Source organism: Coregonus lavaretus (assembly GCF_964263955.1).
Source record: "Coregonus lavaretus genome assembly, chromosome: 22".
NCBI lineage: Eukaryota > Metazoa > Chordata > Actinopteri > Salmoniformes > Salmonidae > Coregonus > Coregonus lavaretus.
In genome coordinates, this window is record NC_140009.1 from 29,082,582 (window position 1) to 29,096,524 (window position 13,943).

At 41.0% G+C, this 13,943-nt stretch overlaps 1 protein-coding gene across 1 annotated transcript in view; it reads left to right on the forward strand.

Annotated features, from left to right (window-relative positions):
* Positions 1–13,716, forward strand: part of LOC311149866 (spermatogenesis-associated serine-rich protein 2-like) — a 40,037-nt gene extending 26,321 nt beyond the window's left edge. Inside the window, exons 2-13 of the mRNA XM_084187106.1 lie at positions 2,193–2,536; positions 4,130–4,209; positions 4,398–4,506; positions 4,908–4,957; positions 5,426–5,657; positions 5,808–5,990; positions 6,086–6,221; positions 6,926–6,984; positions 9,967–10,076; positions 10,249–10,351; positions 10,553–10,686; positions 10,817–13,716. Of these exons, the coding sequence (XP_084043232.1) occupies positions 2,512–2,536; positions 4,130–4,209; positions 4,398–4,506; positions 4,908–4,957; positions 5,426–5,657; positions 5,808–5,990; positions 6,086–6,221; positions 6,926–6,984; positions 9,967–10,076; positions 10,249–10,351; positions 10,553–10,686; positions 10,817–11,107 (1,512 nt within the window). The 5' untranslated portion in view covers positions 2,193–2,511 and the 3' untranslated portion in view covers positions 11,108–13,716. The remainder of the gene's footprint in view (positions 1–2,192; positions 2,537–4,129; positions 4,210–4,397; positions 4,507–4,907; positions 4,958–5,425; positions 5,658–5,807; positions 5,991–6,085; positions 6,222–6,925; positions 6,985–9,966; positions 10,077–10,248; positions 10,352–10,552; positions 10,687–10,816) is intronic.
* The last annotated feature ends 227 nt before the right edge of the window (positions 13,717–13,943 follow it).

Consider the following 13,943-nt stretch of genomic DNA (forward strand, 5'->3'; position numbering starts at 1 on the left):
CAGGGGTGCCAATCATTTTGGAGCCCACTGTGTGTGTGTGTTACACACACACACACAGTACCAGTCAAAAGTTTGGACACACCTACTCATTCTTGAAGGAGTTCCCACATATGCTGAGCACTTGTTGGCTGCTTTTCCTTCACTCTGCGGTCCGACTCATCCCAAACCATCTCAATTGGGTTGAGGTCGGGGGATTGTGGAGGCCAGGTCATCTGATGCAGCACTCAATCACACTCCTTCTTGGTAAAATAGCCCTTACACAGCCTGGAGGTGTGTTGGGTCATTGTCCTGTTGAAAAACAAATGATAGTCCCACTAAGCCCAAACCAGATGGGATGGTGTATCACTGCAGAATGCTGTAGTAGCCATGCTGGTTAAGTGTGCCTTGAATTCTAAATAAATCAGACCGTGTCACCAGCAAAGCACCCCCACACCATAACAACACCACCTCCTCCATACTTTATGGTGGGAAATACACATGCGGAGATCATCCGTTCACCCACACCGCATCTCACAAAGGCACAGCGGTTGGAACCAAAAATCTCCAATTTGGACTCCAGACCAAAGGACACATTTCCACCGGTCTAATGTCTATTGCTCGTGTTTCTTGGCCTAAGCAAGTCTCTTCTTATTATTGGTATCCTTTAGTAATGGTTTCTTTGCAGCAATTCGACCATGAAGGCATGATTCACACAGGCTCCTCTGAACAGTTGATGTTGATGTGTCTGTTACTTCAACTCTGTGAAGCATTTATTTGGGCTGCAATTTCTGAGGCTGGTAACTCTAATGAACTTATCCTCTGCAGCAGAGGTAACTCTGGGTTTTTCATTCCTGTTGCGGTCCTCTTGAGAGCCAGTTTCATCATAGCGCTTGATGGTTTTTGCGACTGCACTTGAAGATTGACTGACCTTCATGTCTTAAAGTAATGATGGACTGTCATTTCTCTTTGCTTATTTGAGCTGTTCTTGCCATAATATGGACTTGGTCTTTTACCAAATAGGGCTATCTTCTGTATACCCCCCCCCCCCCCCCCCCCCTACCTTGTCACAACATAACTGATTGGCTCAAATGCATTAAGACGGAAATAAATTCCACAAATTAACTTTTAAGAAGGCACACCTGTTAATTGAAATGCATTCCAGGTGACTACCTCATGAAGCTATTTGAGAGAATGCCAAGAGTGTGCAAAGCCGTCAAGGCAAAGGGTGGCTATTTGAAGAATCTCAAATATAAAATATATTTTTATTTGTTTAACACTTTTTTGGTTACTACATGATTCCATATGTGTTATTTCATAGTTTTGATCTCTTCACTATTATTCTACAATGTAGAAAATTGTAAAAATAAAGAAACCCTTGAATGAGAAGGTGAGTCCAAACTTTTGACTGGTAGTGTATGTATTTCAACCATTTCCCATCCTAACATTTGGAATAAGCATAGGCTTAGATTTCTGGTCAAATGGATGGAAATGGTTCTTAGAAAGCATCTGCTAGAAAAAGTCTTACGGTATTCCATATGTCTACCTTTGTGTACCTATTCAGGATGCATCACCTTGAAGAGAATGATATTCATATCCATAATTAGCCTGTACATTTCTGTATAGTACAGATCAGGGACCCATGATGTAAATTCACTTCACTTACTGTGGTTCAATATCCAAAATGTATTTTTAAACTCAAGATATCCTGTCATAGGTGACACCCCATTCTTTCTGCAAACATCTTTGAATCTTAATTCGGAGCAGATATTTATGTTTTTGGAAAACATGGTTGCATAAATAACTGAGGGAGATCTGACCATAATTCTGTAACCAAATTTAGCATCTGCACAGTTCTTCCAGTAAACGTGTTTTTATGAATTGTTGTGTACATTTTTCAAAGTAGTCCTTGTGCATAGTTGTATTTTGGTTTTAGTTTGGCATTCGTTTTGCATTCGTTTTAAAGAGAGATCTGAGTCAAAGCGTAATTCCATTACCATGGAATTGACCGGCACCGATGTAATAGTTATTCTGTCTGAATATGCTAAATGTTACAACCATTTTCCTTTGTGTGCATTTGTTGGAGCAAGATTCATTACGAACTACTAGTGTTTGTCTGTTCCATTGGATCGTCTCATGAAACTCTGTTTTTAATCCTCTGTGCGTATTACATCAACCCTAGAGAGTAACCTTATTTCCCTGTCTCCTTTTTTCAGAATTGGATCAACTTCGTGGAGAACGGAGAAGAAAAGTTGAATCCAAGCCTAAGTGGTGGAGGCCTGATCTGACCCTGCCTACACCAACCCCTTCCACTGCCAGAGTTGTGAGCCTTTGTTGGCTTCCTGTCTGAGAGGGAGAAATCAAGGAGGAACATTTATACACATGAAGAGCTGAAGTCTCCACTTAGGAAACAAGATCAAGCGGAATATCTGGAAAAGCGCATATTGTTTTTGTTTTTATTTGAAGAGCTATACACTGGGACACTTATCAGCTGTGACCTACTTACTATAGCTTTTGGACTAGTGGAGTTACAACATGGCGAAGAAAAACAGCCAGAAGGGTATGTCTTTTTTTATTTATTTAACCTTTATTTAACTAGGCAAGTCAGTTAAGAACAAATTCTTATTTACAATGACGGCCTACACCGGCCAAACCCGGACGACGCTGGGCCAATTGTGCACCGCCCTATGGGACTCCCAATCACGGCCGGTTGTGATACAGCCTGGAATCGAACCAGGGGGTCTGTAGTGACGACTCAAGCACTGAGATGCAGTGCCTTAGACCGCTGCGCCACTCGGGAGCCCACTGCTACTATTAGTCTGCTATGTTTTTAAAAGCAGATTAACTAGCATTGAAAATGCAATAACTAGTGAGAATGCATTTTAGATGTGTAAAGTTGAATCTCAAATACAGTCAAGTCAATGTGACTCATTTTTATAGTCCCTCCCTTGGCCTAAGTGATTGACCCTTTGTAAAGTTGTCCTCCTAGATAAGTGTTTGTAAATGGTGGAAGTTTAGTCTGCTGCTCTAACTTGTTGTGTTGCTGTATCTCACTGCAAGAAGCAGTAGCCTGGTCCCAGATCTGTTTGAACTATCATGTCAACTCCTTGTTATGTCAAACATTGGTACATCATGTTTGGTATGACAAGGAGTTGACACGATAGCACAAACATAGCTGGCACCAGGCTAAGGAAGCAGCACTTGACATGCAAATTCATCAAGTGTCTACAAGACCTCTTATTGAGTTAGAATGGATCTTTTCAAACACAATAGCTGGGGATCGCTGAGAGAGATGGACAGCAATATGAAATGACATCCATGCAGTCAATGTTGGATGGGATGCCTTTAGAAGGGTCCCAGCTTTTTTTCTCCGAAATAAGTTTAGGCTATTTTATTAACTTTCTGAAATGAAGCCCTCCATTAGGACTGTCTTTGACTTGCAGAGTACAACATTTTCTGTTATAAAGTTTGTCATTGTTAAAAAACTGTCCTCTGGCATTCTTTGGTCATGCCACATGTATTTGGGTCACAGCAACCCAGCTGTTTCTCATCTCATTGAGCTTAGTTTGTTTGGGGCCTTGCTTTGCTGACTCATTCTGTTTCTACAACTGTACATCAGTTATAACCTGTTCAAATTCAATGCAGATCTCGGGTCCTTTACGGCCAGTCCAGATGCTAAGATTTCTTGAGCCAAATCTCATGGCTCTAGGGCCAGTTCATTTTGGTCCTAGCCCATAACCTATATAAAGCCATTAGAGGTGTTGTAAAATCTTTAGGCCTAGGCCTCAAGCAACTTGAAACAGTTGTTAAATGTATACATATTTTGCTTGAGAGGTCATCAAGCATCTTGTCACATTCGCCCATTAAGGGAATATCTGGGTCCTAATAGGTTTTTCATGTAAATCACCTCTTCTGTCTGTTCCACATGATTTATGATAATCCCTGTGTTCCCCGCCATGGTTTACTTTCAACACAAATAGGCCTAACTTTGAATGTCCAGGAATGACTAGGTATGGGGAGAGTTTTGTTTAGCAAATGATGTGCCTATGCATTTACAATTGTTTTGCAAATAGACCTGGGTCCAGCAGAAAACAATGAGAAATTCCAAATCAACTTTATTTTTCAATCAATCTTTTCTCTCTTTTTCCCCCAGATACCTCTGGTATGGTGTTCGACACTAACTTGAAAATGGTTATGTCCCAGGGAGGGACTTTTGAGAGAATGAAGGAGAAGGTAAGGACTGCAAATTATTTATCTCTAGGCATAACAACATTCCAATTGCATTGATTTGAATACAGTAAGTGCTATTCCTCTTTTGCTAGTAGGTTTTATTCGGTGAGAAGGCCCTTGGCCTTGGGATATGTATCACTATGCTAAAGATTTTCCTTTCTTAATTTCTCTCTTATTTGTTCTCTTCACAGATTAGCGCTGTCAGGGCCGTTGTTCCCAACAAAAGCAACAATGAGATAGTTCTGGTCTTGCAGCACTTTGAGAACTGCGTTGATAAGGCCGTCCAGGCTTTCCTAGAAGGTATGGGAATGCCGTAGTGATAATTCTTGTTGTGATATAGAACAGACACCATAATCAAATGAATGGAAAATACCTTTTTTATTTCAAATCTAAGAATACACTGGTTTAAACTGCATACATTAAGTATAACTTGTGTTTCTTGGATTCAGTCACCATCTAATTACCTGATGTATGACGCAGTCACATCAATCGAGTGGATTTACCTGTTAATTTTTGTACATAGCTCATGTCATTCATAACTTCTAGGTGTAACAGAATGCATTTCAAGAATGAGTCATGACTCCGATTATAGAACAAGGAGTGTTCCTTGTTGTAATGTGAAACGTTGTCTGTGTGTCATGAACAAGGTCAAGGCTGTTATGGAGAGAGCTTTCCTCATAATTACTTCCTTTTCCTCTCAGGTAGTGCTGTGGAAATCTTGAAGGAGTGGAATGTAACTGGTAAAAAGAAGGTAACCTTGTTTATGTTGGCCTATACTGCAGGGTATTGCATTCTATATGAAAGGGCAACATGAGTATGAATGAAATGTATTTTCATGCGTCATGACGTTTTAAGTACGGCCTATCCCTCACAGGATTATGAGACAGCATTTTTTTTAAACAAGTTCCAAAGATATTCTTCCAGTGACAGACCCATCCATATGTTGAGGGGAAAAAACACTAACTTGAAATGTAATTAACTTTTAAACTCTAAATGCTAGTCAAAGGAAATGTGTATTTTTTTAAAATCTATTTTCTCTTTTCACCTATCACCTATTTTGCTTTGAAGTCAGCAGCTCTAGCTGAAAATATGGTGTCTGTGTCATGAGGACCTACAACCTGCTCAACCATTGCTATATATGAATTATATATGAACTTCAAAAGCTGTGTAAGGTTTTATTCTAGTGGTTAAAATCCAACTTTGATTCTTCAACATCCAGCCCAAGAAGAAAAAGAAGCCCAAGCCCCAGCCAGAGCCTCCGGCAGAGGAGCCTGCTCCAGCTGAGACCACACAACCCTCTGAGACGGAGAGTAAGGAAGCTGTGAATGGGTTCCATGCCAATGGCTCCGTGTTGGACGGAGACTCACTAGACTCTCTGAGTGAGCAGTTGGATTCTGCTTCCTTGGACGCAGCTGAGCTGGATTCTGAACCTGCCACGTCGGACATTACAGGTATTGATATGGAGAGGTCTCCGTGGCTTTATCCATCAGCCGACCTTTTGATTGTTGAGACTGTACAAGACTTTTGATAATCCTCCATGTAGTTGAAACCAACCCCTACACATCGGAAAACATCACACTGCAGTGTCTTTCTCCTTACAGTTGTGGAAGCAGACTCTCTTTGTAGTGGCCCAAGCCCCACCCCTCACCATGCTCAAGGAGGAAGGAATCACCAGCCTCCCCGTGGCAACAAGTTCCGTTCCAGAACTAACTCCCAGCAATCAACTTCCGCTGTGCTCACCACTGATGAGAACCAACAGGGATCGTCTGGAGCCAAGAAGATTGGTTAGTGCCAAATTTCTTTAAAACAAAAATAGTAATGCTTTGTTTTTCTAAGACAGTAGGTGATGTCTAGTCTATCCCTGTTCTTTGACTCTCAGCGCCCAACATTGACCGCTCTGTGAAGGACCTGCAGAGATGCACAGTGTCGCTCACTCGCTACAGAGTGGTGGTCAAGGATGAGATGGACTCCTCTATCAAGACCATGAAGCAGGCGTTTGCTGAGCTCCAGAGCTGGTACATCTACCAACATTACCTCCACTACATTAGTTTGTAAAGTTGTAGTTTATATTTGGAATATTAACTTGAATTGGTGATTTAACTTGTTATGGTGGGATATAACATAGCACAAATTCCATTATGTTAAGCAGAATGTTTACCTAAGCAATTTAGGAGCCTTGATTTAAAGGTCCAATGCAGCTGTTTTTAGCCCAATATCAAATCATTTTTGGGTAACAACTAAGTACCTTACTGTAATTTGTTTTTAATTAAAATGATCAAAAAGAAACAAATAGCTTCATAGCCAAGAGCAATTTCACAAGCAATAATTTTGCTAGGACTGTCTGGGAGTGGTCAGGGTGGGAGGGGAAACTTTAAACTAGCTGTTATTGGAAGAGATTTTGGGAATTATTTTTGTTATTGGTCTATTAACTAATTTACCGCCTGGTGCGTTGCTCTAACCTCTGCTCTACAACAACCACCACCAGTATCTATTTCAGCCTATTGCTAATCAGTGTTATTGTAGTATACAAATGGTGAGTGTAGCCTAAATCAAAGTACAGACTATCTTATCTTAGAAATGTAAAGAATCATGATCCCCTTATCGTAGTAAAGAACATGTCATTTAATATCTTGCTCTTTCTCCCCTCCCCACCCCCTCTTCCTCTTTCTCTCCTCCCCACCCCCTCTTCCTCTTTCTCTCCCCCCCCTCGCTCTCTTAGTCTAATGGACAGAGAGGTTACACTGTTGACAGAGATGGACAAAGTCAAAGCAGAGGCCAGTGAGTACGATGCCTTTTAATTAGCATTTGGACTTCAATGTATATTATACTTTGTTTCTATTCTTACTATGTTTCTTTTTTCTGAAAGCCTTTGTCCCAGTTAGGTAGGGCTGTCCCAGTTAGGTAGGGCTGTCCCAGTTAGGTAGGGCTGTCCCAGTTAGGTAGGGCTGTCCCAGTTAGGTAGGGCTGTCCCCGTTAGGTAGGGCTGTCCCAGTTAGGTAGGGCTGTCCCAGTTAGGTAGGGCTGTCCCAGTTAGGTAGGGCTGTCCCAGTTAGGTAGGGCTGTCCCAGTTAGGTAGGGCTGTCCCAGTTAGGTAGGGCTGTCCCAGTTAGGTAGGGCTGTCCCAGTTAGGTAGGGCTGTCCCCGTTAGGTAGGGCTGTCCCCGTTAGGTAGGGCTGTCCCCGTTAGGTAGGGCTGTCCCAGTTAGGTAGGGCTGTCCCAGTTAGGTAGGGCTGTCCCAGTTAGGTAGGGCTGTCCCAGTTAGGTAGGGCTGTCCCAGTTAGGTAGGGCTGTCCCAGTTAGGTAGGGCTGTCCCCGACGAAAAACAATCTTGGTTGATCGAGAGTCGTCCTGTTCTTTCGACCAATCAATTGGTCGAAATGTTTAAACGTATTTTTCCATATATAGACACACACCCTATGTGTTTGAATAATATCAACTACATATGCACTGAGCTTGTCTGATGCTTTAATCACACTGTTTGATTCAATAATTAAGACACACAAAGTACTCAGCGCTGTGTCTGGCGCTTGTCTCGCTCTCCCTACTGCAGCGAAAAGGCACCACAGCACAGCAAATGTTTATTGCGCTGTTCGTGCTGAAGCTGCAACATTTCAGTCATTTAGTTTCTTAATTGTTTGTGACTGAAAAGTTCTGTTACCGAAATACCTAATTTGTTTACGAAAAACATTCCCTATTCCTCCTTGCTCTCTTTACGTGAAACATGTAAGCATCGCATGCATATGACCAATAGGGCCTGACCTATAGCCTATCATAATCACATCAAGAAATTTGGTTATAACAAACTCTAACAATGTCGACAGCAAAATGGATGCGGAGGACGTGAAAAAGAAAACGGACTGTTTAATGGTTGCTCAGGAGGGAAAGGGGAAGTCAGATCTGTGGAAGACATTTGACTTAGTTGTGGAAACTACTGGAGATCAAGAAAAAAGTAGGGTATAGGAGCAAGCGTTGCGTGAGCATTGTGTGCTGTTAGATTACAATATTATCATTTTTTCTGACCATTTGGAACAGTGTAAACAACACTAAATAAATAAGTGTTAACAGTCTGTTCTAACAACAAAAAATAATATATATATATATAAAGCCTTTATTACAGCAGACTAAAAATAGTTGCATGTATTTGTGAATTCCGGTTTATTTATTGTTCAGGCTAATTATTCAAAGCACCCTTTATTTAATTTAAAAACTAAAATGCTTGATTGGATTTCAAAGCATGAATGTCTCATGCTGTGTGATGGCATGAACGAATTAAGGATTGATTGATACAGTAGCCAATATATTGAAATATAGGCCTAAGTAAGTTACGGTATTAAGACTAAACAGTATGCGCTCTTAGGCCTAAAGCTCGATGGTGGTTATACCAAGCCTACTAATGATAACGACGTTACTTATTATTATAATGATGATCATAATAATCATTGTAATAACAATAAGGAGATGAAGATAAAGGAGGGTATAGGAGCGAGAGCTGCATGCATATTATTTGTGACAAACCGGTGTCGTTAGATTACAATATAATTTTTCTGCCTGTTTGGAGCAGTGTAAAATACACTAAATAAATTAGAACACACTGGTATTACTTCTAACGAAAACATTTTTGTAAAACCTTTATTACAGCCAAATCTGTGAAATTGCTTTATCTGACATTTTGCCGTTGCATGAGGCTTCGCGCTCACAGAATCAGTAGGCTATTAAACAAACACTCACACAGGCAACAGAAGCCAGATCTGTCTTATTTCTGTAGATATACAGTGCATTTGGAAAGTATTCAGACACCTTGACTTTTTTCACATGTTGTTACGTTACAGCCTTATTCTTAAATTGATGAAATTGTTTGTTTCTCATCAAAGTACACACAATACCCCATAATGACAAAGCAAAAACTTTTTTGTGCACCATAAAAATATAAATAAATAGTGACTGCTCGACTAAAGAAATCTCGGTCGACCAACAACCTATCGACCAAACAATCGACCAGTCGAGTAAATGGGGTTAGCTCTACAATTAGGACATTCCAAATAGACTAACTATAGAGATCTTCAAATGTATTTCCTCAGGGTTATTTTGGATCTTAGGCATACCAGAGTCTTCTATGTAGTGAAACATGACAGCAAGACTGTAGGCGATTCTTCCCTCATTCTTTCCGTCTTCCCAATGCACAGTGTAGTGTTCTGAGCCTGGAAAAAGTGAATAGTGTCAGTTGTCAAGGCAGACTAAATGCTGTCTTTGTGTTGAGGTGTGTGGGGAATTGAGGGAAGAAGAGAGGGAACACTAGAGCAGTTCTTTGACGTTACAAAAACCCAACATTCCTTCTAATTGACCAGTTTCTGCCCTAATATCTTCCCCTCCTTTAGATCTGTGTTACTGTTAATGGATGACACTTGCTTTCTTCCCTTTTTTCCCTCATGAGGAGAATCTCCTTAGCAACTGATACACAAAAAGTACTCTTCCGCATATGGGAGTTTGTGTTTCCGCATGTGTTTATTTTCCCCCCTCCGTCCTGATAATGGTCAGCACCAGGAAAAGCCTGTGGAGTTATTTAGGGATACAGTGTTGTAGCTGATCCATTTTGTAGAAACCGGTCAACTAATAGGCCTACCCTTTACCTTATGATATTGAGGACATACCTAGTCCCAAGTTTCAGTATGATATTGCTTCTGTGTGGATTTCTCTCCGTACAACTGAAGGCCTCTGAATATGGGGTGAGCGGTCAACTAATAATGTGTATCTGTGTTTCAGTGGCCATTTTGGATGGCCGTCAAAAGAGAGCAGAGGAGCTCCGCAGGCTGACTGACCAATCGGCATCCATGTCTGAGGACCAACTGAGTGAGCTGCGCGCTGACATAAAGGTAAGTTGACTACCGTAATAACACTTACAGTAATATAGTCAAGACAAATGTACAACTGTTAATTAACACTGGCTCAGGGACTGTGTTGTGTGGGAATTGAGCCATGATCTGACCTAAGACAAGTCAGTAACTCCTGGTCAGTGATGATATGTCTTGTCTCCTTTTTTTGCAGCACTTTGTGAGTGAACGTAAATTCGATGAAGACCTGGGAAAAGCTGTGAAGTTCACTTTCGAGCTTGATCCACTGAAGACAAGCATCACAGGATTTGGATCAGGTACAGTCCTTTGTTCTTCTCTAATTGATATCTTCTCACAGAAACTCATTGTGGTAGTACAGTATTGCATTGCTATTTAGAGGGAAATAAATCAATATCCTTGATAGGAATGGCCACAGAATTAAATAGAACACATATTTGTATAATAATAATATGTATCTCTATGGTAACACCTGCCCTCGTGTCACCCTCTCTGATCAGTGTACCACCCTCAGACGGGTTACTCCAGCCGCTCCCGCTGTAGCTCCACCTCCTCCTCCATCACAGGCCCAGGGTCCCTAGAAGCCCCACCTCCCTCCAGCTACGAAGGACGCCCTACTCAGCCAAACAAAACGGTCAGCTCACAAAGCAATCATAAACATGCAACTAAGTTCTCAGTAATGTTGTTTCCTTAGGAGTAATAATTATCAACGTAATATGATTGTTTTATGTGATTTAACAGTGATTTTAAACTTGAACTTTCAGACTTTCCTAGGCAACAGGCGTTACACGGCGGGCCCAGGGTACCACTCTGGTGGGCAGCGGTATAATGGCAGCTCCTATCGTGACAGGAACCCCAATCGTGGAGGCTACCGTTCCCAGGGTTACCAGGGCAACCAGGGCCAAGGCGACAGCCCCAGCCATCCTACCACCACTGCCACACAATCCTCCAACTCCACAAGAGGCCCTTCCAACTCCACTCCATCCTCTTACCGTCAAGACCACCCTTCTCATAACGGTCTGCCCCAAAGGCCTCCGAGGACACACTGCCCCTGACACGGAACTCCCTGGCCCATTTGTCAAAACCCCCTACTAACCCTGGCATTCCACCCTCAATACCCTGCCCCTTCCACCCCACTAACTCCTCTCAATGAAGAATAGAACACAAGTTTACATATTTTGTCAATTGAGCTGTAGTGCCACCCATAGGCAACCATTCATCCTCCTAACTTGAAAATTAGCTACCCATGTTCTGCCATTTTCTCCATCCTTTAGAATGAGCTATTAAGACCTATTTTCTCATGCCTGTTGATATAGCAGCTACCCAGGTCCCCTCATGTGAGTCTGTGATTTAATCTTTGCTATTTCAGAGGCCAGTGTTATCTGGTGAGGAGTTCAGCACAGAGGCTGAAGTGATTTATATGCATTTTGTAGTGTTTTTATTTGATCTGTTATGATTTCTTTTAGTTTTTTTTCTCAAGCATCAAATTCATATAATTTTGCTTTAGGTTGCAAGTTTTTTGCAGTCCATCAAACCATTTCAGCTCTGTATTTTAGACGATACATGACAAACTTACTATGGTTTCACTAGTATGGATGGGAGATTGTCATCAATGGCATGCAATCAACACTACATAATTGTATCTTATTCGTTTAGAGCTTTCCATATATACTGGTTGCTCCTGTAAATAATATGTACTCATTGAAATGTACAATGAATACGTTGTTAATCAGAACTAGCAGGTGAACTAGAGGTAATCATGTTGGATGTTGCCTGATAGCAGTTGTTTATTCCCTCCCTCACATGTAAATTCAGAACTGTTTAGTGGATAGTTTTCCTGTCCTTCTCTCTATTGTTATTGTATAATCCAAGGAGAGGGCTCCTTTTCTTTATTACATACATACTTTATTATGTGGGATTCCACTTCTCAAATCTCAGGTATGAGAAAGGAACCTACACTCCCCTTCACGTATGGTCTGAATTAAGATTTCCCTTTGTTAGTACATCTATTCAGGTGTTATTTGGTCTTCTCATTCTTTACTTATGTTCAGTGTGTCTCAGACAGGACCATAAACAGCACACACTTGACATGCTTGGCTTGTATCACAGTGCAACTTCACCTTTGCCTTTCTAGAAATGCAGAGATGCTTGCATCACAGACAGTGTTAAGCGCACACACTTCTGATCTTTTACATTACTGAAAAGTGAGCTGTAGGAACTTTCTGTCCTTTTTGATATGTTCACTTTCCTCTTAATCATATCCTAGAGAAGGAAAAAATCGGATCAAATTTCTGTATGCTGTTTCGGTCTTATTTCGAACACGTTTTATGGTTGCTGAGTTGGGACAAATTGAAATGGTAATGCATGGATTTCAGATTCTTTGTAATGTCTACAATAACTGAACAAAATCTGGAGAAATAGCTCATTGTTGCCCCTTGTACACTGCCTGGTAGCATAATGTTGCTTTTTGGGCTTTGCTTTTCAGAGGCCTGAATGCTCTTTTGAAATAGGGCTTGGTATGGCTTACCATTTACCGAAAGCAGAGTGGTGTCATGTCAAGCTGCAAGGCATGTGTATAAGATCATACAAACTAGCTGTTTCCTCTGTGTACCAAAGGGTCATACCGATGAGTAGAAGAATTGAGAGAAACTTAGTCTGACTGCCCCCCCCCCCCCCCCCCCCTTTTTATAGGAGTATAGTTTGGTCATGAGGAAAATGTCTTAATTATTGGTTTTGCTATTTTGTTATATTGCACATCAACGTAAAGATTATGTAGTTCTGGTTTGTTTGTTCAGTGGTTTACAAATATTCTGGGGAAGTGCAGTGTATACAGTAGGGCAGATCACTTGGCATGTATCAGCGACTGTGCTTGAGCAGGTAAGGCTTGGTAGCCAACACCAAGATCTTCCAGCCTTCAGCTAATTGTTCCTCATCTCAAATCTGCACTGTAAATATAGTCTCAGTAATCATAATGCACATTAGTGGAGATGCATGCACTACAGTACAGAGCATTTTATCTCCACAACACACTGCTAGTTGTTACCTTTTGGTGCTGGGCCTGTTGAGGTTTGATTTTGTTAATAGCTAGACTGATTCTTCATAGGGAATGAATGATGCCTGTCTCAATTGCTCTTTTACCAAATGTATGTAAAGTCACATTCACAGCATTCCAAACTATCTGGATAGGTTATCGCCAAAGAGATCATGTTGTCCTGTTCGAGTTGCTGCCTTTTTTTCTTACTCTGCCTATAAAAAAAATGATTGATTGTTTTACAATGGGATAATCTATTCTAGGTTGAGTAACATTTTTTTCCTTTTTACATAATTTTTTCTTTCTTTCCTGAATATTTACTGTATATATGTAGCTATAATTGTGTTGTGCTCACATGGGGCATTTTGTATGTTATATACATATTGAGCATATGGTTTACCTATGACAACTGTAAACTTAAGTGCCTTCTCTTGTCTCCCTCCAATTCATTCAATACCCCCCTCCCTACCACTATCACCAAGTTTGGACCAAAGACATCTGCCCTCACCATCCATTCCAATACAAGCGCCTCTTGTATACACAGCCCTCCCCATCTATTCCAATACAAGCCCCTCCCCCCAATACATGGCAAGGCACACTTTTCATTTATTATTAAACACAATTGTTTGCAATACACAAGTGTCCTTTGTCTTCATATGCTTTTCATGTTGCACAGTCCATTTCAATGTGACTGTATTTTACAGATCCGTAGGTCAAGTTAACTGTAAGCAACAACAAAAATGCGATAAGCTTGGCTATCACCTCTCATTTTATGATTAACTGCACTCCCCTCTTATGTGGACAATGAAGCTTAGTCGTAAATTTGGCTCTATACTACAGCATTTTGGATTGTAAGAATT